Source organism: Mus caroli, chromosome 2, assembly GCF_900094665.2.
Source record: "Mus caroli chromosome 2, CAROLI_EIJ_v1.1, whole genome shotgun sequence".
Classification (NCBI taxonomy): Eukaryota; Metazoa; Chordata; class Mammalia; order Rodentia; family Muridae; genus Mus; species Mus caroli.
In genome coordinates, this window is record NC_034571.1 from 9,652,355 (window position 1) to 9,678,190 (window position 25,836).

The following is a 25,836-nucleotide window of genomic DNA, read 5'->3' on the forward strand; positions in this document are numbered from 1 at the left end:
CCCCTCCCCCTCCTGGAAGCCTTCTTGCTGCCTCTCATGTCTGTGATTGTTGTCCAGGCACACCCAACAGGGAATCTGCCCTGAACCTCCTTCCTGATGTCAGCATACTGCAGCATTTCATGAATGCCTTATTAATACAAACAATCAATTAACTTTTCGTCATTGTTTGCCATGTACCAGCACTGTGCCATAGGTTCTGTGGCTTCCTTTTGGTAACATTATCACTTTCATTTCATTTTCCCTAATATCATCCATTGGACGTGGGAGATCCTCAGCAAACATCTGTTCCATGGAGTTGAAAGTTGAAATTTACTCAGGTAAAAATTGTTTAGTGTCTGGAAATCCTGGATTCATCGTGTTGTCTTCTTAGATGCTATGGACTTAGGAGTCAAGGTATCTGCTATAAATTATAGCAAGACCTCCTACTATCTTAAGACTAGCAATGGCTGATAATAGGCCTGCAAAGACAACATAATACTAAAGAGCATATGCCTAAAATACATGCCATTGCAATGGAACTGAAAGATAGTAAATATAAGCCTAAATATCAGCTCTTTGCTTATTGAGTGCCTATTAGTTATCAATCACAGTTATAGCTCAGCACTAGTATCTACAGATCCAAGTCTAGTTTCAAGTCTCTCGCATTCCATGATGTTTGTCTAATAATTGTCCAGTTAAGAAGCAGACAAGCTCCCAGATAAAGAGATCCCGGGCTAGAAGAAGGCTGGCAGGGTCTTTAAGGCTCCCCGCTGTGTCTCTTAGATGTTTTTCTCTATAACTATGCTGGTTTTTATTATTATTATTATTATTACTAATTTTGCATCAAACTGCCTCAGCCTGACTACCTAAAACCATGTAGCTGGCACTGATTCTTTATTAAATTCTAAATCGGCTAAACAGAGTAACAAATTTCAAGCCTTTTCAATCTCATCTTCAAATTAAAAGATGTGGGAAGATTTTGTAGGGAGTATCTTTTAATACACAGCTATGCAGTTGAATCTGTGATTCACAGAAAACTTTCAAAATTAAACTGGCTCAAAGAGATACTAGTGGTGTAGTCTAGGTTCAATACGTTGATAAACATCAATCTAGGGACATTTGAGAGATGGTTCAGTCAGTACAATGCTTGCCGTGGAAACATGAGGTCCCAAGTTCAAACCCTAACATTCACATAAAGCAGCCGAACTTGGTCACACAGACTTGTAATTACAGGGCTGGGAAGATAGAGACAGACAGATCCCCAAGGCTTACTGGCTAGCCAGTCTGGTCTATTCAGTTAAGTTCAGGTTCACTGAGAGACCCTGTCTCAAAGGCTAAGGTAGAAAATGATGGAGGAATGTAGCTGTCCAGCAGCCATGGATGAACTGGGTTACCTGAAATGGAGGCTGGAAATGAAAAAGGACAGGTGGGCGAGAGAAGGATGAAGCCAAGACAAACTTTTCTGATCAAGGCTCAAAGTTTAATTTTCAGCTCTGCTTTTATATAGGGAAAACCCGCAGACCCATCCTTTGTTTCAGCTGGATTATGTTGCAAAGGAAGCTCAGCAGGCAATCTGCTCCTGTAGGAAATTGCAGGTGCTGCAAGGTGGAAGACCTCCACCTCGGTTAGCTAGGTTAGCTGAAGACCAACTGTGGCAAACAATTAAGGTCTGTGTAGCCTGCTCAAGGCTGGGGGAAGGGCACAGAGGAAGATCAGCAGCATCAACCTGTAAACATTCCAGCACCCACCTAAATGCACACACCAAATGTAAGCCTAAAAGTCAAGGTCCCATTTTTCTCTTTATAACATAATCACTGGTCAGACACCACCGCTGAGACTTTCCTTGGTTTTTGTGCTTTTGTGGCTTACAGTTGGCTTCCACTAACTTTAGCTGGAAATCAAGATGAAGTCACTTACTGTTATTTTTAAGTGTACAAAAGTCATGTATCTCTATATAGTATTGTGTGGGGCATAGGAGAATGAGCAAGAAAGTTGTGTTCACTGTCTTCCAAGAACTCAGAGTGTGAAGATACAGGCAAGTTGAAGAAACAAACATGGTTTTAAAATCTGTCACCCAGATACTGATAGAAAACATTTTCCATTCCCTTAATTAACTTTCAACGTGATTTAGAGAACTCATGAAATTCTCAAAGAAAGGAATCTGTTACCTGAGAATTCTCTATTGTCAGAATCATACTTAATACTCTTTTTAGAAAAAAGCATATTCTCTTATTAACAGTTTTTAACATCTGTGAACTATATATATTGGATTTTTTTTTGTTTAGTTCGTGCTTTGGTTTTGTTTTGTCTTATTTGATTTTGAGATAGAGTCTTGGTTATAGGTATAGATCAGGTTGCCAAGGCCAGCCTCAAACTCAAGATAGTCCTCTTGCCTCGCCAACCCAAGTGTTAGGATTATAAAAACAAGCCACCACAATCAGCTTAAAATACCCTTTTCTGATCTTAAGTATGTCTATTTAAAATTTGCTTGGTTTTGCTTTACTAAAATTGCCTTTCTTCATTATATTTTCTTTATGTAAGTCATTTATAGGCTACAGCTTGGTTATAATAAACGCATGTAGATAAAAATTGCTCCTGTGAGCCAAGCAATGAAAAGAGTTGAGAGCAGATTAGATAGAGACTTATCTGCAGAGGTCAAAGTCCAATAGAGAAATAAAATGGAAGTACACTGTAAAGGTTAGAGTGCCTGGGATTTGAGCCTCCTCTGAATGCTATGAGACTGGCTGCTGAGTTTGTGCTCAAGGTAAACTGGTGCAGACCAGAAGGAACCTGAGCCACTGGTCTCAGGTTCCTTCATCTCTGGATCTTGCTGGCCTCAGTTACTCCCGGTGGTGTTGGAACAGATGTTTGTCCTACTCACCCCTGATCCCAAGATCCTGAGTGTGCTAGAGAACCTGAGAATAAAGCCTTTTCTCAGTAAGTTTATTTTAAAAGACACATTTTGAGAAGAGTGTTGTTCAGTTTCCACGTGAATGTTGGCTTTCTATTATTTATTTTGTTATTGAAGATCAGCCTTAGTCCATGGTGATCTGATAGGATGCATTGGACTATTTCAATATTTTTGTATATGTTGAGGCTTGTTTTGTGACCAATTATGTGGTCAATTTTGGAGAAGGTACCATGAGGTGCTGAGAAGAAGGTATATCCTTTTGTTTTAGGATAAAATGTTCTGTAGATATCTGTTAAGTCCATTTGTTTCATCACTTCTGTTAGTTTCACTGTGTCCCTGTTTAGTTTCTGTTTCCATGATCTGTCCATTGGTGAAAGTGGTGTGTTGAAGTCTCCCACTATTATTGTGTGAGGTGCAATGTGTGCTTTGAGCTTTACTAAAGTTTCTTTAATGAATGTGGCTGCCNTTGTATTTGGAGCATAGATATTCAGAATTGATAGTTCCTCTTGGGAGATTTTACCTTTGATGAGTATGAAGTGCCCCTCCTTGTCTTTTTTAATTACTTTGGGTTGGAAGTCGATTTTGTTAGATATTAGAATGGCTACTCCAGCTTGTTTCTTCACACCATTTGCTTGGAAAATTGTTTTCCAGCCTTTTACTCTGAGGTAGTGTCTGTCTTTTTTCCCTGAGATGAGCTTCCTGTAGGCAGCAAAATGTTGGGTCTTGTTTGTGTAGCCAGTTTGTTAGTCTATATCTTTTTATTGGGGAGTTGAGTCCATTGATATTCAGAGATATTAAGGAAAAGTAATTGTTGCTTCCCGTTATTTTTGTTGTTAAAGTTGGCATTCTGTTCTTGTGCCTGTCTTCTTTTAGGTTTGTTGAAGGATTATCTTCTTGCTTTTTCTAGGGCGTGGTTTCCATCCTTGTACTGTTTTTTTTTTCTGTTATTATCCTTTGAAGGGCTGGATTCGTGGAAAGATAATGTGAGAATTTGGTTTTGTCTTGGAATACTTTGGTTTCTCCATCTATGTTAATTGAGAGTTTGGCTGGGTATAGTAGCCTGGGCTGGAATTTGTGTTCTCTTAGTGTCTGTATAACATCTGTCCAGGCTCTTCTGGCTTTCATAGTCTCTGGTGAAAAATCTGGTGTAATTCTGATAGGCTTGTCTTTATATGTTACTTGACCTTTTTCCCTTACTGCTTTTAGTATTCTATCTTTATTTAGTACATTTGTTGTTCTGATTATTATGTGTTGGGAGGAATTTCTTTTCTGGTCCAGTCTATTTGGGGTTCTGTAGGCTTCTTGTATGTTCATGGGCATCTCTTTCTTTAGATTTGGGAAGTTTTCTTCTATAATTTTGTTGAAGATATTTGCTGGTCCTTTGAGTTGAAAATCTTCATTCTCATCCACAAGTTAAAACTATTTTGTATAATCAATAAAAAGAATATTTATTATTTGTTCAAAAAATAAAAAGGCAAAAAAATTAGTCAAAGCTTTGACTCTTTCAAATTAGTGGTCAGGATTTTCATGTCAAGGTGACTTCTGGGACAGTCCACTCAAAGAAACCAGTGGAATTTAGTCAGACTTACGTACAGCCAGGTGAAAGGTAGAGATTTAATCTGAAATATTTTGTAAGAGACAATACCCAACAATAGGGAAGAATGGCTTGACATAATTAACCTTTCTCTATCTTCGTGCTCAATTTGGAAGATACAAACTGATTTTTACATTTGATTTTAGTATAGGTGTTGACCTTTTTTCTGTTTTATTTCCTTTTACTGATTTATAAATATAAATCATAAAAAATCTAGGAAAATATTGTTGTAATGAGAAAAATATGAACTATTTTTGTGTATTCTACAAGCCTACAATAAACACAATAATTCAATATGTCTAGTTGTAATCTCTCATGCAAATATATTGACTGTGCATCCATTTATCATACTTAGTATAGTTTAGTTTTCTTTTTAATATATTATAATATGAACATCTTTCTAAGTCATTCAATGTTCTTTGAAAATGTGGGCTGTGGAGATGGCTCAGTAGTTAAAGTGCTGCCTATACAAGCATGAGGACCAAAGTTCAGGTTCCCAAACCTGTGTAAATGCTGAGTGGGCATGGCAGACCACCCTTACTTCAGAAAAGAGACATGGAGAGAGTTAGCTAGGGAGACTAGCCTTATCAGTGAGTTCTGGGTTTGATTGAGAGACCTTGTGTTAGTAAATAAGGTAGCAGAGTAATGAAGAATGACTCCTGACATCAAACTTGAGCCCCCACATGTTTGTGCACACACACACACACATACACACACACACAGAACTGTGGGAAAATATTCTTTGAATATGCTTTCACTGGTTGTATAAAATGCCATAGTATATATCACCGTTCGTTCTCTTGTAATGTATATTCATTTAATGTGTGTTTGTGTGTAGTTGAATATGTGTATAATGTTCATTGCAAGGCCTAGGGAGGCCAGAAGACAGCTAGAAGTTGCAAGCAGTTGTGAGTTTCCATACACTAGTCTTATACAAGAGGCATAAGTGCTCTTAACCATTGTGCCAACTCTCCAGCCCCCAAGAACTTGGTGCTGTTCTAGATAATGACATCAATGAAATCTTTGTATGTCAATGGCTGTTTACATGCACCTAAACTTCTCCTTAAAACTGATTCCTGTCATTAAAGTAACATGTTTCAGACTGTGGATGATATTGCTAAGGAAACCTTCCCTTCTGCGGCATTACTACAGAAAAGGGGCTGTGCCATGTCTCACTTCATGGTGGTGGTGGTGATTTTTATAAACTCCTCAATGAAATGGCAAATTAGTTGTAACTTTCTTCCAGGGGAATTTTTCTGAAGGAATCCTACAATGCCCGCTTTGCCAATGTTTAAGAACTAAGTTACCATTTGGAATGGAAAGCTTTTCTCTGGAGCCTGAAATAAGACTTCTATCTGTGAAAATCACCGACAGCCATTTGTGTACATGCATCAGGACATACAAGTGGAAGTCCTCGGACAGCTTTTAGAAATCTGCTCTGTTCTACCTCACAAGCCCCAGGTCATAAGGCTTGGCAACAAGTCCTCTTACTCCCCGAGTCTTCTCCCTGCTCTGAATATTCTTTAGAAATGTTCATACCAAACTGAAATTCCATGGCCTTTTGCTCTTATCATGTTTTAAGGTTTTATCTGGTGACATCAATCCCAATTCAATGCCCTATTTATCTGTCAATGGTGCCTTTGAATAGCTGTTAATTTAGGAGATGTTACAATATATTGGCCCCTCCTTGGAAGTTGTTTTTAATATAACATGTCTTTTGAAACTCAGAAAATACTGTTATGCATCTATACTACTCAAAATGGTCTGTCCAGTCAGTACAAACCCTTTCAAAATATCTATGACTTCCTACATGGAACTAAAAGAAGGCAACTCTAATAAAAAAACCAATAACCAAAACAACTCTGAGGAAAAAGAACAAAGTAGGAGACTTTACAGGCTTAATACAGTACAAACTACCGGAATTACAGTGGCATGTGCTTGCCTGACAGCAGACACACAGACCTGTGTAATGGGTCAGAGAGTCTGGAAGGAAACCCACATGTCCACAGCCTGCCGATCTTCAACAAGGCTGCTGAGAATGTGCACTGGGCAAAGAACAGTCTTCAATGAATGATGCTATGAAAATCAGCCACAAATATAGAGGAATCAAAAAGGGAGTCAAACTGTAAGACCAGATTTTATTGTAGGAAAATACAGAAGTGATTCCTCAGGACATTGAAACAGGAAACCATTGTTTTTTTTTAAAGATACATTCTAAAAGCACAGAACAAAAGCAAAAATTCACAAGTGAGATGACATCAAGCTGAAAAACTTTTATCATAGCGAAAGAAATGATCAGCATAATGAAGAGAGAGCTCTGGAAGTAAGAGAAAGTGTCTTCAAACTATCGATGGTGGTTGGTACCCAGAATGTATAAAGAACTGAAGATTTTTAAAATATCTGATTGAAAGTGATAGATGTCAACAGTTGTTTCTCAAAACACGATGTGCAGATTGCTAACAGATTTATGAAAATTTTTTTCTCCATGTCTCTGATCATCAGGGAAATGTAAATGAATTGCAATAAAATACTACCTCTCTCCAGTTAGAATACCTATTATCAAAAAGGCAAAGCAGTTACTGGCAAGGATAGGAAGGAAAGGGGACTCTGGTTTATGGCTGGGGTTGGGGCATGGAAATTAGTCAACCGTGGTGGAAAACATAAGAACAAGCCCAAGACTAAAATTGGCATTCATCTTATGGGTGGGTAGATATTCAATGGAAGTGATATCAAGATATGGGGACATGTCAGCAACCCCATGTTTATTGCAGCACTGTTTGCAATAAACAAGAAATAGAAACAACCCAAGTGATTAATGGGTGAAGAAATGCATGTGGGCATAGTGAAACTCAGATACCCAAACACAGAGGAATCAAAGTGCTATCCAAACACTGAAAGGAGTCAAATCCTGTCTTTCATGGTAGCAGATGTGGAAACATATTAAAGCCAAAACCAAGATAAATTCCACAAGATCTCATGCATATGTGGAATACAAAACAGGTGATCTTATGGAAGTTGAGATTAGAAAGGTGGTCACCAGGAGCTGGGGAGACTAAAGGGGAGCAGAGGGACAAGAAAAACAGATCAGTAGGGGCTGGACTGCAGTGAGAAAGGAGACAGAAGCTATCGTGTGCCTCTGCACACTAGGGTGATTAAGACAACAGTAGTCTAGTGTATCTCTCACAAAGCTTGACGAAAGGAATCTCGATAGCTTCACCATACAGAAATGATAAAATGTTAACCTCATTTAAACAGCATACAATGTATACGTGTATCAGAATGTTATCTGGCACTACCCTGATCTCTATATTGGACTTTTTTGTTCTTGTTTTTAAAAAAGTATTTTATGTGTTTGAGTGTTTTGCCTGCATGAATGTATATGTACCACATGTGTGCCTGGTGCCCAAGGAGGTCAGAAGAGGGCACCACATCCCCTGGAACTAAAGTGGCAGTGGATCATGAGCCCTCACATGGGTGTTAAGAACTGACCCCAGGTTCTCTACAAATGTAAAAACTGTTCTTAACTGCTGAGATACCTTTCTGGCCCCCCATTTCTTAAATGTGTCAGTGACAATATTTAACATTTGACAGGACACAAGCAAACTTTACAAAGCTAACCTTTTTCATCAATGAGCTGCATAAGTTAAGAACTCAATATCCCATATATTTATCAGAAAAATTACCCCAACCCTTTTTCATATCCAACACTCAGCTAATCTTTATTATAACTAGGTCAAATTTCTAATTATAATGTATTTGGATGGCATTTTTATTCTTCAGATTTGAAATCTTTTTTGAAGCCCTTTATTGATTTGTTTTGCTTTCTGTGACAAGCTTTTGTTGTATAGCCCAGGCTGGCCTCAGTCTCCCCAGAGCTAGGATTCTTGGTGCATGGCACCAGGCACAGCTTGATTAAAGTTTGTTTTTTTTTTTTTTAAATAATGCTGTATTCAACATTACTCTCCACATGTGTTTATCTCTTGCAGAAAAACATACTGCCTCTCTTCATCAATTTAGTGTTCAAGTACAAAGTAACACAGACTTTGTGTCTTAGCTGATAAGCATGGAGTCTCACATGAGAATTCATAGCTCTAGAAACCTAGAGTCTAAGACACAGTCCTTGCAGATTTTTATTCTCTTCATGGATCGTAAATGGCCTATCATCTTGCTATCCCTTTACATGGTAACTGAGACAAAGATCCTGTGATCTCTTGATAAAGGAGTTAGTCTCCTTCCAGAGGGCCTGACTTTCATGACCACATGGCTTCTTCAAAGCTCACCATATCAGGATACCACCACTGGTGATGAGGACTCTAGTATTTAAGTTTGGTCTGGAGATCAAATGATTCAAGATTCAGCCCACTACCTTAAGGCAGAGGCTTCAAGCAATAGTCATTTTATAATCTCCCACAACTCTCTGGGCTTAGCATACTCTACTGAGTCTGGTCCTGAAGTCAACTGGGATCTTTGTGGAAAAAAGCATCTATGGCAGTCATGCAACTGTCTGCTACCTCCACAGGGCTGAGTTCACAGGGGCAGACTGTCTGACTGCCTCCTTCTTCCATGAACTCTCGGGACCGCTGCTTCACATGCAAACTTAAACAGACTTCTTACACTATAACCCTGTTCCCCAAAACACAATGGAAGATGCTTCGTAAGATTTTGGTATCAGACTGCCATCCAGTCAGTCCATAAGTTCCCCCGTATTGTTTAGGTCACAGTTTGTCAGGCCAGCTCAGATTCAGAGTGTTTGGGGACTGCACAGGCGTGGTGCTATCAGGAGGCATGCTCACTGAAGGCCATCTGTGGAAACTAACACTGTAGTACACACATTCATTTTAAAGGCCTTTCTACTTGCACTTCCCTGTGGCTAATGAGGACCTCCCGCGGCTCTAATCACTTTGGTGGGCATTTCCAAAAACCTAATGAGCCCTGATGTCAATCGCAATAGTCAATCTACGTCCAACAATCCCGGTCTCAAGTGCAGGAATTCATTTATAAGCAAATTAGAGCCTTAGTTTGATTCATAAACTTCAACCCCCTATTGTTAGTTTTTAAAAAGAATAAGTTCAGGTCCATTTGGCTGTGGATACTAAGCAAATATTTGGGAAATAATTCAAAGTTCATACTAATTCCAAACATTTAGATGGTGCTTTATAATTTAAATAGTGCTTTGGGGTATTCTCTTGCTAGCCCTTTCCTTTTAATCTTAGGCCATAGTTCAGAAGAATGAGTTTTTAAGTGAGGAAACTAACTCATCAGAAGCTTTTAAATTTTCCTCAAGCACACAGAGTAGAAACATGAGACCAGAACCCATTCTTCTGGAGTTTTCTTACATGTTGAAGGGCCTGGCACTGAAATCCATCCTGCTACAATCTGTGTGTGTATGTGTGTGTGTGTGTGTGTATAAATATATTTTAAAGTCATCCCCTTCGAAGCTTGGGCTGCATTGGGAATTCATCTTTCACAGTTGGGAAAGTAGATTCAATGTACTTATGCCATTCTTCCAAAGCAACACCATTGTTTAGTGAAACAGCCAAAAACTACAGACTCTGAAATCCACTGATCTTCCACCTTCATTAGTTCCCTTCAAGACTAGATTTCTAAGTAAAGTGGTGTGAAGATGCTGGGGAGGCATCCCATTTCTTTAATCCTGGCACCGAGACAGGAAGACCTCCATGAGTCCAAGATCAGTCTAGGCTTCATAGTGACTTCTAAGCCAGACTGGGCTACTAAGATCCTGGTTTATAAAATAAAAGAAAGAAGAATAAAAATAGAGAAAGGAATATAGATATTTTACACATTTTAGATATTAATTTGTGGTTTTCCAGGAATGAAGTGTAAACACTTAAGTTTTTTAGTGACTGAGATACAATCTGAGAACTAAATTCAATGAAGAGATTTTTTTCTTTTCTTTACATTCTCTCTCTCTCTTTCCTTCTTTCTTTGGTGTGCCTGTGCGTGCAAGCATGTGTGCACAGGAACTACACCAGAGTATCATGGCCTTCTGCTTGCTAAGCAAGCATTCTACTTACTGAACGAAAGCCTGCAGTCCCAGTATGAAGCATACTCTGCAACAGGAATGATGTACCTGGCCTGTCTGGTGACTGATGTATGTTTTGCTTTCAGGACTAATGTTAGTATTGAAATCAAAACATTTCCCCCAAGTCGTCTTCCAGCATCCACAATGGAGCCTTCTTCTAAAGGCAAGGTTATAAGATGAGTCTGCCAGACAGTGTTTTGACAGACTGTTACACTCCCCAGACTCTAGAATGTCACTGGTGTAAGTCATACTTCATTTTGACTTAAGATGCCATTTTCTTTTCTTCCCCCTCTTTCTCTACTTTTCCATCCTCCCCTGTCATCCCCACTGTTCATCTTTTTTTTTTTTCTTCATAAGAGTACATTTTTAGTTTTTTCACTGAACAGTGAACTAAAAAAAATCAACAACACAGTTACCACAGTCTAGCAACAAGGGACACGGAGGGTTGACCCATGGCCCATTTTGATGGACTTAGAGTTATTTAAGACCCAAGCAACATCTTCAGCTATGCACCCTTATATGGTTTCCTCCTTTCATAATATTTCTACATTGTCAACTTTTTAAGTCTACAGGTAATAAAAAGATGTGCTTGTGAGTGAAATTATTTTCCTCAAGCTATTACATTTGTTTTGTGGGCTACTTTCTTTTATTTATCTCTTTGAAGAGTGCTGGGTTCCATTTATATCCTTATGTTTGATAGCATTTCTTTCCAGCTCTTCCTCTCTCCCCACTTCCTCCCCCACCTCTAGCACAGGACATGATACCTAGGTCTCATGCAGACATAGTAGCTCATACCTGTATTTCAGAGTCTTGAAAGTCTGAGGTAGGGGGATCACCATGAGTTCAACTTAGTATAGGCTATTAGAACTGGTCTCATAAAACAAAAACAAACTATTCAAAAGGTTAGAAGTGTTATGTGTTTGCTACTTGTCCTGTTGCTATGACAAAGAACATGAGAGAAGCAATCTGAGGAATAAGGATTAATTTGGGTTACAGTGAAACCATTCATCAAGGCAGAAGTGCCTGAATGGGTCATACTGCACCCACTGTAGAGAAGCAGAGAAAGCTGGGTGGTGCTGTTCAGCTAGTTCATCCTCGAGCTCTATCAACCACTGACTTAGCTCTCTAGCTCTTTTTGATTGTTAGTTTGAGACAAAGTCTCACTAACTAAGCTGGCCTTGAACTCACACTACAGCCCAGACAGGACTTGAACTTAAGACCCTCTTGCCTCAGCCTCTTGAGTAGCTGAGATGGCAGGCTTGAGTCACCATGCCCTACTAAAGCTTTCCTTACTCGAGCATCAGTACATGGAATAGAGAAAAGACCAATGTTGTTTGCAAGATGGACTCCTGTGGTTGCCATTGTTCAGCAGTCAGACCCATGCTGTTTGAGAGAAGAGGTGTCATCTTTTGAACCTGTACATGATGGAAGTATTCAAACAAGCTTTAAAAAATATTGTATAGTTGTTAAAATATTTTTATTGCAACTCAAATGTCATCTTTAAGTGTGGTGTTTATAGAGTATACTGCTGAACTGTGATGTAACACATAAAAAATAGAAATGTTGATATATTTGGGCCATTTATTTGCAGGGTATTTTTTAGTACCAGTGAGTCCAGTTTGAAAGTCCCATATGCTCTTCTGCATTTTTGCCATCTCAACTGGTGTCATTTCAGACCAATCCACCATCTGAATTTTTTCCCCCTACATTATAGAAACACCCTACAGGTCTCTGCAGGGACATGGCCTCAGCTCCATCTCTTCTCCTCATCAGTAAAGGTTTATTCACAGAGGAAAGTGAGTGAAATTCAGCAGAGGGTTTGATAAAAGGCAACAGACCTTTCACTGTTGTGAGGAAGTTGGGGTGAGGAATTTTAAATCATGTCAGTAAAAAAAAGTCAGTTTGCCAATTTGGCCATTATATCTAAGTTGAAGTACTAACAGCTTCAGTCAGCTCTAAGACTAGCACACTGGTGTCAGGTCCAGGGCAAAGTATGATTGCCTACAACATGCATAGGATGTGCTTTAAGAGCTCCCACTTGCACATACAGGGCATCCTGACTTCTAGATATCCTCTCTCCTCTGAAATCTATGAGAAGGCAACTGTGCCCATTACTTTCTCATCAATGTGGCAAAACAAGACAGAAGCCACAAGGAAGGGGAATCATTTGTTTCAACACATCACATTGTTTCAGAGAGTTCAAACCACATCGTCCACAGCACTACCAATTACCAAGGTAATGCTGAACTCCACAGCTGAGAAAATGTGCTATTCATCTTATTGTGGCCAGGAAGCAGACATAAAGAGTTGCAGGAAGGGGCCAGGGTAAGCTATGGCCTCTAAGAACATGAAGCCAGTAACCTGCTTCTTCCATGTTGGCCCCACCCCATCAACTCTCCCAATGCCACTATTTATGAATCCCTTTGGGCTTAATCTGTTTACTGAGCCACAGCCATTATGATCTAATTATGTCTGGAAAGTTCCTAAAAGACACACCCAGGTGTGTGATTTACCAATATTCTAGGTGCTTCAAAGTCCAATTAAGTTGATAAATTAACCATCAGAGTAACTGGAGAGGATATTCAACTTGAGTAGACAGAATACTCTTAATCATAGTAGTCAGACCAAAATAACTCTCAAAACCTAAATGGAAACCAAAGGTAAACGGAAACTTCCTCCTCACCAGATCTTCACTCACCAAGCAAATTATTTATAAATATTATAAAAGACAATATATGCATATGTTTGTAAGTAATCAAATCCCTTTTATTTTTCAGTTTTTAGCTGCATAGTACAACAGTGTTGTCCCCTTTTCTAATTCTCTTCTTGTTTTTATTTTTTATTCAATGTTCTCTTTTGATTCTAGGTCCAACAAGACTAGAAGAGCTAGAAGACATACCTGTATTTCTGAAACTTGAGAGTCTGAGGCAGGAATATCACCATGAGTTCAACTTAGTATAGGCTATTAGAACTGGTCTCATAAAACAAAAACAAACTTTTCAAAAGATTAGAAGTGTTATGTGTCTGCTACTTGTCCTGTTGCTATGGCAAAGAACATGAGAGAAGCAATCTGAGGAATAAGGATTAATTTGGGTTACAGTGATACCATTCATCAAGGCAGAAGTGCCTGAATGGGTCATACTGCACCCACTGTAGAGAAGCAGAGAAAGCTGGGTGGTGCTGTTCAGCTAGTTCATCCTTGACCTGCCACATTTGGACCTGGAATTCTCACTTGAGTTTACCTAATCTAGGCAATCCTTCAGATACATGCCCAAAAGCTTGACCCTTCCATGATTCTAGATCTCCAAGTTGAAGATTAACTACCATAGGCTCTGGGTTCTGGCTGGGCTGTTGTAATAATTGCAGACTATCCTTTCACACATAACACTGATTTCACAGTTGATGTGCGACAAAACTTTTGTCAAATGTGTTGATAGTTCCTGCTATCCTTGTCTAATACAGGTTCAATACTGAACCTTCTGTGGGAAGCTCTGGAAAATGCTGGAAGCCTCCTTTTGTGTCAGTGGTCATTCCCCTCTGCACAGATGGGCAGTGGCATTCTCATCCATTGTCATTGCTGGTTCTACAGGTGTGCATCCTTATGATGAAGGAGCATGAAAACCCTCTTCCTGTGTAGGGAAAGTGAATTCCAGATGGAACACAGGAAAAAAAGGCTCCCTAGCCACACTGAAACCAAAAATTTCCAGACCTTTGTCTTGCTCCATTCAAAGATACATTCTCCCTTAAAAGGGTGCTGGCTGCTTTTTGTTCCTTAATCTTTTCTTATGCTCTAAGCGTGTGTTACATCGTATGTGATCACAGAAGAGCCAGCCAACTGTGTCTGAGAGCATTAGAGGAGTGTCCCAGGAGGGATGACATTTCTTAAAAACATTTTTTTTTACAAAGGCTCACAGCTTGTAAGGATGAAACATACCATGTTGCTCTTTCAAATACACATCAATTAAGTGTGTACTTTGTTACTTTTGTGGCAGACTTGGTCGTGTTTTATCAATTCATCCTAATTTCTGCCCCCATCTGTGGCTTTCCAGAACACATCTGTAATGCTGAAGGGAGAAAACAGAAAATTAACCCACCAAGAGGGTTGAATCTATTATTAATGGTACTGAGATCTCCTCTACCAAAGGAGTAATCACATACTGATTATTTTGAGTAGAAAAGAATAAAGCTCGGAACCTCCAATGCACTTCGTCTTTTCTGAACAGTGAGGTCATCAGTAAAAAATATACTGCCTGGGCAGGGACTGGCAATTGTATGGTAATTCTGAGCAGATCCCATTTTGTTCCTCCTGGCTTCCATGTGTCCAGCCTAATGTTCAGAGCATAGCTTGCACAAGAACACTGTCAAACAAAGCTCAGTAGTCACATTGTTCACAACTCTCGTGTTCTCTGTGAAAAATATGAATGAGGCACTTATGACTGTCAGTAAACTATCCCAGACAGCTAAGTTCAATGTCGTTGAAGTGGCTGGACAAAGATTGACCTATAATTTGTAAACCTTTTCCTTTTTCCCTGACCTATTACAGGGAAAACAGAACCTTTTCCACAGAACCAGAAAACAGAACCAGATCCACAACCTTTCTTTTGTAGAAAGAAGTGATGTAGTCAAAGTGCAAAATAATTCTGCTCTCTGTTGACTATAGACTATGTTCCACTTTTGACAATATTTTTATGTGTAGTATTCGCTTGCATTTGCCTTAATTCCTACTTGTTTTGATTCCTAAGTGATGCACATTCTCTAATTTATTTATGAGAAACGAGATGCTCAGCTAATCATAGAAAGGGACTAGAAGATGCTTCAGTTGTTAAAGTCTTTTCCTTATAGACATGAGGACCTGAATTCTGTCCCTACAACCCAAATACATTGTATGTGGGTCCTAGGGACTGAAAAGGTATGTTAGTAGACACTAGGAATCCTATAATCAGGATTAGTCATAGGTAGAATCCTGCAGCTTGCCTTCTCTGTGAGCTCTAGTCCAGGGGGAGACTCTGTCTCAAAAGAACATGGTGAATGGCTTCAGAGGACTGATACCCGAGGTTGACCTCTGATCTCCACATGCACAGGCTCAAAATGATGCACTACCCCCCTCCCCACATACAGAGAAGGCTTCCAGAGATATGGGGGAACTAATTTTAGAATGTCTGTTGTAGGAACACTTTGAAAGCTTTCAAAGCTACTCTGTTCTTCCAGTCTCATGATCATGTCTGCCTGGTCCTCTGGGTGGAGCTTCATTTCCGGCAGTGCTCTGGTGGCGTCAGCTACAGTGTGTCTATTCACCAAGTCCACTGTTACCTTTTCCATTTAGTCTGTTGTATAAGGGGTACACATTGAACATGGGAATGCTGGAATAGGAATTCTTGCTGTCACTGAGAGAAAAACCTGGGCAGATACTTACTCTTTGTGTCTGAAAGGAAATTATAAATAAATAATTATAATGAGCAATAAAGTGAGCAATAAAGAGGTTTTTGCTCCTTCTAGAGATGGCAGCTGATTCCTGTTTCAGCAGCATTCTAGGCTTGTTTCTGTTGCTGTGATAAAATACCCCGACACAAAGCAGCTTAGAGGGGGAGAGGTTCATTTTAACTCCAGTTCCAGATGACAGTCCATCACTGTAGAGGAGTCACAGAGACAGGCAGAGACAGCTGGTCACAGCATACCCAGTCAAAAGCAAACAGAAGCAAGCTCATTAACATCTGCTTGCTTGCTTGCTTGCTTCTGCTCAGCTCAATTTCTCCACTCATAAAGTTCTGGATCCCCTACCTAGGGAATGGGTGTTGCCATCCATAATGGTCTGGGTCATCCCATGCCCATTAATGTAATAAAGATAATTCCCTATAGAAATACCCAAACTCAGTGAAGACACTTCCTCACTGAGTTTCCCTTTAGGTTGCATCGTGTTGACATTCAGCTTTTAACCATCACAGATAACATAGTCACTTTCATTGTAACAGTGAAGTTTTTCTTTTATGTATTGAAAGGTCACTTTCAGTTTGCACTATGCAATAAACCCCCTTGAAAGTGAAAGGGCTTGCTTGTTCTTATTTTTGACATTAATAAACCTAGTTATGCATTTCTTCTTTCCTCAATTATTTTGTGGCCATCCCCTATGAAGTGAGGCAGGTTAGAGGTCCTGTGTTATGCTTCAGGCATATAGCAGGCGGTCAGCAGAAGTTCATTTACTTCAGTAGCAAATGGGTAGTACCATGAGTAGAAGCCTCAGTATATTTCATTTGGATAAGAAGGGGGAAATGGTATTAATGCATGGCTGATTTTAATAGAAGTTATTGGTAACAAAGAGAGGAGGAATTTATATGATTTTTGTTCAAGTATCCACAAAAGCATAGCTAAAACTGAGACCAAAAAAATGAAATATGAATGTGAACTGAACTGAAGAAATATTTCCAATAAATAAGGTTAGAGCTGATCTGTCAGAGGAGACCTGATGGAAAGGACTGGGGACATTTTATTCATGCATCCCACTTGGGGCAGATGACAAATGAGGTCATATCTCTAGTTTCATTGATTCTTTCGACTGGCATATCCACAGCCCCCACTCTCCACTGACAGACTACATGCTTGTGTTAAATTTTCTAATTCCATATTTCCTTTTCCTCTTTAGAGAAAATCCCTGAGACACTATCAGGAATGTCTTCCTTAAGTGGGAAAGTACAAACAGTTTTGGGTCTTGTAGAACCCAGCCAACTGGGACGCACCCTGACCCATGAGCATCTGACAATGACCTTTGACAATTTTTACTGCCCACCTCCTCCATGCCACGAAGCCACCTCCAAAGAACCTATCATGATGAAAAATTTATTTTGGATTCAGAAAAATCCCTATTCCCATCGAGAGAACCTTCAGTTGAATCAGGAGGTAGGAGCCATAAGAGAAGAACTGTTGTATTTCAAGGCTAAGGGCGGAGGAGCCCTGGTGGAGAACACGACAACTGGACTCAGCAGGGACGTGCATACACTGAAGTGGCTGGCAGAGCAGACTGGAGTCCACATCATAGCTGGAGCTGGGTTTTATGTTGATGCAACTCACTCTGCAGCAACCAGAGCCATGTCAGTGGAGCAGGTAAAAAGCACTACTTAGAATGCTGTTTGTATATACATTTAGGACACCCTAAATGCGATTGGTTCAGAAGTAGTTGGATACGTGAAAAAAAATAGCTAGCTCTCCAAGACATCTGGTAACTGGACCCCAGAGTATTCGGACTCTGTATCTTCCCAGTGTTGAGGAAGGAGCTCTGGACACACTCGTCATTAACAATTCCAATGTGTTAATGCTCAGTCTGTATGAATCCTATCAGAGCTCAGTGGTTCTGCTTCAGTCTCTTTGTAAACCTCGTTTTCCCACCATCAGCTGCTTCAGCTTTCCCCTCAGGTTTTCATAATAACCAGCAATGAAAATTCACAGTAGGGTGAGACTTGGCAGGCAGAGACTTGGTACATTTGCCAACACATCTTCTTCTCTTATTACGAGCCAGGAGGGATGGGAGTAGGTCTGTTCTCTTATTTGTAATATTAAGTAAGAATGGGCAGAAAGGAACAAAGTTTGCAAGGACCCAAAGAAAGAAGTTTCAGGGCTCTGTTGCACATGTGTGTGCTCTCTTATTAAACATGTGTGTCAGTTTACATGCAGTTACATATAGTATGTATTCCTATATTATCTCCCATAACTTGTTTCACAGGCATAAAATGTCAGGTAAACTCTTGGTAAAATATCTGTTAGTATTTAGAAAGACTTTTAAAATATTTTCATCTGTGTTATATCCCAATATGCTTTTAAATATATACATTTATATTAGTTGGAGACTGAGCTAATGAGAAGGGTAATATACTTGTCAAACCATGCTTTGAAGCAAGTAATGTAAATATTGTGTTATGAGTTTTCTAAGCGGAATGTAGGATAGAATTAAAGAAGTATTTGATTCAGTTGACAGATTCAGTGGCATCTATAGGTGCTGTTCCCAGATTAAAATAAAGAAACCCCCTTTATTTCATTCTGCACAGTAAGAAAAACTTCTCTAGTAACAAACTATAGAAATGATCCCTGAAGTATAGTCTTCCTTTTTTTCATTCTTAACACACAGTCTTTCTCTTTATCTGTACTGCATCTTCAAGCTATAAGATCATAAATCTTGTAATAACTTGTTGAATTTGCAAATTAGAAAAAAATTCTATGTTCATTATCCAGTACTCACTAAGTCAGTGTTGGTTTTTGTGTGTCTAAGTGTGGATGTGTGTGCATACATGCATACATGTGTGTGTATGTGTGTGTGTGTGTGTGTGTGTGTGAGTGAGTGTGTCTGTGTGTAGTGTTAATATATGTGCATGTGCATGGCAGGGGACATGCATGTGGAAGCTGGAGGACAACCTTAGGTATCATCTTTAGGAAAACTGTTCATCTCCTTTGAGACGGGGTCTCTCACTGGCCTGGAGCTAATCAGCAAAATGCTATACCAGCTGTCCAGTGAGCCCTTGGGATACAACTATCTCTGTCTCCCCAGTGCTGTGATTGACAGCTCACACCACCACACCGAGCTTTCTTCTGGGAAGTCTAGGGATAGAACCAGGATCTTCATAATTGTGAGGCTTCATCCTTCCTGCTCCTCCTCCCCAGCTCTAAACACATCCAAAATTTGTATAGTATGAATTTATTTGGAAATAGTTCACAATCTATTAAATAAACTTGTTCTCATTCTTCCTTAGCTTACAGATGTCCTTATTAATGAAATTCTCCATGGAGCTGATGGCACCAGCATCAAATGTGGAGTTATTGGAGAAATTGGCTGCTCCTGGCCTTTGACTGACAGCGAGAGAAAGGTACTTGAGGCTACAGCTCATGCCCAGGCTCAGCTTGGCTGTCCTGTCATCATCCATCCTGGACGGAATCCAGGTGCACCATTCCAGATCATCCGTATACTGCAAGAAGCAGGAGCAGACATCTCCAAAACAGTCATGTCCCACCTTGACAGGTAAGCGGGTCACCGTACAAATTAGAGTAGACCAGTGTACAACTGGGGGATTGTCAAGTGGGAAATCACTGGTGGTGAGAGTAATGAAGTACTAATCTGGTAGGTATCTGCAGTGGCTACCTGGAAGATGATTTTCCCCACATACAATTATCACACACTACTACTGAATTGTACCCACAGTTCCCTAGAAGACAGTGTCTATGAATCCTTGTAATGAGCATAAATGAAAATCAGTGCTGTAGTCTATTCCTTTTGTGTGTCACATCCAATCTGAGACATTTTTTAAAGGCACTTTCTTGATCATCCATAACTCTTTGGTACTTGATCATCCAGGTAATACTGTCTGCTTCAATTTTTTTGTCTTATGATGTCATGAGCATGTCACTCCTGCTAGTTCAGTATTGGCCAACAATTGGGGCATAAATGCATCTAGAAATATTAATACAGAGAAGGACAAATGGTTTCACCCTAAAAGGAAAACAAAAATGTAAGCGTTTATGTTACTGCTGCCTGCTTTTGGTTTCAGAAACCGAAATTATTACTATAGTGGTAAATATTGTATTTCCATTACGGCACAATAGTGTTCATGGCTGCTACAACTGCAGCACACCAAGCAACCCAAAAAACAGTGGAAATTTATTCTCTCATGGTTCTGAAGGCAGGAGTCTGAAATCAAATGTCATCGAGACTTCAGAGCTGCAGGAAGAATGCTCACTTTACTCACTCCATTGTCTGGCAGCCTTGGTGTCCCTCAACCTATGGCTGCATGGCTAGTTTCTACTTCTGCTTCCCACAGCCTTGGGTGTATGGCTGTCTTTTCTTTCATCTCTAAGGACATTTGCTATTGAATCTAGGACCCACTCATGTAGCAGAATGAGACTGGGTAAATATTCTTAGTGATATCTATAAAACCCCTTTTCTCATTAAAGTCACTTTCAGAGCTTCCTAGGGTTAAAATTCAGACGTGATTTTCTAGTGTGCCATGCAACTGTCATATTAGAGGCTTGACTATGTAAACTGATGCTTAGCTACTGCTAGTACACTAACATGTAACAATGTTGCCAATGCTAATCCTAAACCTTTAGGTTAACTATATTACATAGACAAACTTGGTTTTGAAGCACTCTTACAGTGTAGCTCAGCTGACTTAAGAACTCCAGACCTTCCCACTTCAGCCTTCCAAGCCTTAGACTGCAGCCATGCACATCCGTTCTTGGCCCTTTTTTTATGCTTTTGCTGGGGTTTGCTGCTGCTGCTGCTGCTGCTGCTGCTGCTGCTGCTGCTGCTGCTGCTGCTGCTGATGGTGATGGTGATGATGGTGATGGTGATGATGGTGATGATTTGTTTGTCTTACAAATACACATAACATAACATTTATTACCTTAAATATTTGAAGCATCCAGTTTAGGAGACTTTCTCCTCCAGATTGTAGTGGAGAACATTCTACTCTCCCTCTCCATGAATCTGAACACAAAATATTTCAAATGAATGGAAACACAAGTAGCTTTTTGTGATTACCGTTTTGGTGAGAGAGACTGTCAAAATGACAGACACTAGGAATTACCACCCTGGCACTTTCTGGATAAAAGTTGTGGTTATAGAGTCTCAAGACTTGTCTCTCATCTTTCCTCTACATCAGCTTCGACAGAGAAGTATATAGTCTAGAGAACTCTTTGCCTCAAGATTTCTCCCTGTTCCTGGACAGGGAGAGATGCTGTTGTCAGTGATGGGGCAGCTTCCTGTGTATCTCCAAGCCCATCTCCCTGCTTATTTGTTCCCAAGATCCTTGGCTCTCCAAGCCCTTCCCATAATGCTTGCTTGACTCCCTTGCTGCTCATTCTCACCTCACTATTGCTTCTGCCTCTGAAAGAGTCTTAACTTTACCAGTAGTCGCTACCAAGCATTTAAAAACAGAGACTTTTTTCCCTTCAGTTTTATTCTCTGTTGGAAAGGTTTTCTGTGAACATTTAGTCTGCCACACTGCTTGAAACTGGACCAAGATGCTCCTTAAAGCAGACTCTAACTATCCCTACTTTTTCACAGTTAGACATTAAGTTAGAAAATTATGCTTGGCACAAATAGAAAATAAGTTTTCATTGTAAATTGTGAAATAAACCTGTGTTACCACAATAATATTTCCTGGCTTATGAAAAATTAAACAATATAAAAAGTACTATTATTTATTTCCTAGTGGTATGCACATATGTTTTCACTAGACTTACATACACATTTTATATATATACATACATGTGTATACTTTTATTTAAATGATAGGGATATATTACCTGATATCCATTGACTACAAGTTCAGTATTTCCCTCTTAGATAGCCCAGAATTGAATGGAATTGTTGGCCTGATACCACACAAGACCCTAGCACTCTGGCACATCCTGAGGCAATCCCTAGACAGTCACCCACTCTGCACCCATGGTAGAGATTGTATGGATTATTTGGGATTCCAGTGTGTGACTATATATATATATATGCACACACACACATATATATATATTTTCATGGGGAAGCAACCAGGGAAATGGCTTTTGAAAACAAACCAAATAAAGTAACAAGAAAAGATCAGGAGGCAGATGTAGGAAGTGGGAACTATTTGAAGTGACTGTTCAGAGCAGACGAGTCACCAGGCTGAAGTCTGACTAGGTCAGCTTTCCACAGGCTGTCTGAGCTCAGCTGGACAGTGCATACAATATGATCTGTGAGGAAAGAGCAGGGGCTTCAGCTCTTTGTAATGAGGACAACTCATAAAAGAGCCTGGACACAATGTAATAGGCATTTAAAAAGAAAAAGATTCCCTAAAACACGCCTCTAACCCCTACCCCATCCCCAAATCAAATGCTCAAGCATAACACCATGTCATTTCTCCCCCATATTTCTAGGCAAAGGCAGGAGATTCAGAAGCTGTGCTCTGTTAAGGTTGGGACGTGGTGGCTTTGGGTGGCCGCTGTGCCTTTGACTCCCTTCATAACACAAGGGATCTGAAGTGAGTGGGGTAATCTTCAGCTTTGACTACCTGTAAAATTACTTTGATTTTTTTTCCCTTCAAATGTATATTTAATTTAGAAGAACACAAACATAAAAATATTTTAGTGTGTTCACAATCCTATTGAAGAAGTCAAATATTTTGGAAGGTTTATGAATCTGCATAGGATTTATCTAGACAGGCAGGAAATCAGAGAGATAGATAGGATGTACATGCACGCACACACACACACACACACAAATGCACACACCCACAATAAGAACCTGTTACACAATTATCAGAAGGAGGCAGTTGAGATGCTGAAAGAAGAGTTAATGGAGACCCTGGGGACTGGACCATCAACCAAAGAGTACACATGGAAGTACCATGGCTCTGGCCACATATATGGCAGAGGATGGCCTTGTCAGACATCAGAGGGAGGACCAGCCCTTGATCCTGTGGGGGTTTGATGCCCCAGTGTAGGGGAATGTCAGGGCAGGAAGGCAAGAATGGGTGGATGGATGGGGTCCACCCTCATAGAGGCAGGAGGGATGGGATAGGGGGTTTCTGAAGGGGAGACCTGGAGAGGGGATAACATTTGAAATGTAAATGAAGAAAACATCCAATAAAAGAAAAAATAAAAATAAATAAAATAATAAAATAAAATAAATAAAGAGTTAATGGATGACCATCTCCATAAAGACCTCCAAACCACTTTGTTATCAGGTGACCACTGGTTACAAGCCTAAGGTCATTAAACAGGCAACAACTTTATAAGTCTGTTATGTTCCAAGCCTCCCCTATCCATCTGCTTCCTTTAAGGCACATGAGTCTGTTGAAAAACAGGTTGACTGCAGTGAATTTGACCCTTTGGGACACCAGTGGGGACTGTCTTGACAGTGATAGCCAACCTAAGTCAAAATATATTAGACAACAACAGCAGCCCCTGTGTTCTTGTTTGGGCTTTTTATGGGAATGGCTTTGCACCATTTAACCTTTATAATAATTTTTTCACCTTCTAAAACTCTACCTGCATTTCTAGATGGCAGCACCACCTTTGGGTGGGTCTGTTATAGGTTGTGAGTGCTTTAAAGAATGGCCCTCCCCACTCCCAGCTATTCTTTTTGTCATTTATTTTCAAACAGGGCTTACCATGAATGCCATATTAGAGTAGATGCAACAAGCTCAGTGGAAAAAAATTAAAACAAAACAAACAAACAAGCAAACCATGGCCCAAATGACAAATATTTAGCAACTATTCAATTCAAATTCTAAACTTCCTGGAGGGCAACAGGCAGGTGCTATGCCTAAATCTTCTATCTTTGTAGATATCTACTTAACAAGCCAGAGAATTTTGATGGACATCCAGGGTCTGATTAGGGGCATGATAATTGAGGGTAGCAAGAGAGTGAGTCAATCTCTTTGAAAACTGCTCCCTGGGGAAGGTAAAGGAATTTGACCCAAGCGTATCTGAAAGACCAGAAGGAAAAACTCAGGAATGGGCCAAAAATATTTTGTTCTCTTTGCCTTTGATCACACATGCCAAATTGGCTGAACTCTTGGAAGGATACAAGTCCGACACTTTTTCCCCTTCCATGCTGTTAATTAAATGAAAAGAGTGAAATATCACTTCATTCATTCAACAAATATTTGAGTGACTAATTACCATATGTATATATCAAACACTGGGCTGAAATCCTTTCAAAGTGATTATTTAATTATAATTATGATGACTTTTAACCTGAAGATTTTCTTTGAAAAGCACAAAAAAAAAATACTTCTGCAGGATCCAGGGAGCCATACCCATTTAATTCCCATAAGTTCTAATGAATTAATTTGAAGTCATTCAGAAACAGTTCCAAGTAAATGTCTAGCAAATGGGAATTGAACAAAACATCTTTGTATTGCTAAATAGTACAGAAACATTCTTAAAAGAATAATTGGAGGGCTGTGCACCCACCATCGTCTGTGGCATTTAGAATCCTATAAATGCAGCTTCATTTCTTTTTTTTGGGCTTTCTTTTTGTTTTTTGGTTTTTGTTTTTTTTTTTGTTTTTTCAAGACAGGGTTTCTCTTTGTAGCCCTGGCTGTCCTAGAACTCACTCTGTAGACCAGGCTGACCTCAAGCTCAGAAATCTGCCTGCCTCTGCCTCCCAAGTGCTGGGATTAAAGGCGTGTGCCACCACCGCCTGGCTGCAGCTTCATTTCTTAACCACTTATAATGAGGAGGATGCATGTACATGCTTTGCAGACATGTTGTACAAAACGCATCAGGAAAAATGAGTGTGCAAAGTGTAGCATGTGCCATAGGCAGCTCACATACAGGGAAAACAATCCTTCAATTTGGCTTGGATCTAGCCAGAGTCAAAAATTGATGCAGACAACAAAGGATGAGCAAGTGAAAATTTTTAGCAGAAAATATTTACTAATAACAATTTCCTATAATGACTAATGCTTGCTGACACATCTGTTTTCATTGTGTAACGTGGGATATCACTGTGTAATGTATGTGTGTGTGAATCACATACATGGTAAACTAGATACCTTTTAACATGACATCTTTGCTGCTTTTACGTGTATGTGGACTGCAGTAATACATTTTGCATGAAATAAACATTTTAATGGAGCCCATACTGATACAAAACTTGAATATATTTTAAGTTAAAATTATGTGATAGCATTGGCTCCAGAGTCTTTCATTCATGCAACATAGATTGGACCCTGGGGAGAGGAGATGAGGTTGGGATCCTGGTCTCATGTTTCATGTGCTTGCTTAGTGACTTTCAGTAAATTAGTTATGCCTCCACATCGGTTTGTTCCTATGTCAAAGGGGTTAAGAAAAATTATTTGTGTATGTGCAAATGCCCAGGTGAGCATGGAGGCCTGTACTCCTTGAGACAGGGTCTATCACTCAACATGGCACTAAGATGGCAGTCAGCACTCTTGTCTGCAGCCCCCACAGCACCATACACAGAGATAGGTGTGCTGCCACACCTAGCCTTTTACATGGGTCCTCAGGATTTGAACTCAACCTTTCTTGATTGCACAACAAGAGCTCTTCCCCATTGAGCCATTTCCCCAGACAAAACAACTATTTTAATTCTTAAAGTGCCATGCAAGTATCTTTTTATTATTATTTATAGTGGATTTCCATTTAAGGTGTGCCTACTAAAAAGGCACACAGAAGAAGAAAAGAAGAATGAAGTCCAGTTAAGCCTCTCACAAACTGAAAGGCATCTCAACTTCTTTTTTTTTTTTTTATATTTTTATTACATATTTTCCTCAATTACATTTCCAATACTATCCCAAAAGTCCCCCATAGCGCCCCCCACTTCCC

General features: G+C 39.7%; 1 protein-coding gene and 1 pseudogene across 2 annotated transcripts in view; one reads left to right on the forward strand and one right to left on the reverse strand.

Moving 5' to 3' along the window:
* The window catches only part of Pter (phosphotriesterase related), a 61,840-nt gene that overhangs the window by 19,497 nt on the left and 16,507 nt on the right, over nt 1-25,836 (forward strand). For both annotated transcript variants that reach the window (XM_021156499.1, XM_029470377.1), the window contains exons 2-3: nt 17,165-17,622; nt 19,260-19,525. In XM_021156499.1, coding sequence (XP_021012158.1) covers nt 17,191-17,622; nt 19,260-19,525 — 698 coding nt within the window. In that variant the 5' untranslated portion in view covers nt 17,165-17,190. The remainder of the gene's footprint in view (nt 1-17,164; nt 17,623-19,259; nt 19,526-25,836) is intronic.
* Nucleotides 18,536-18,615, reverse strand: LOC115030561 (annotated as a pseudogene).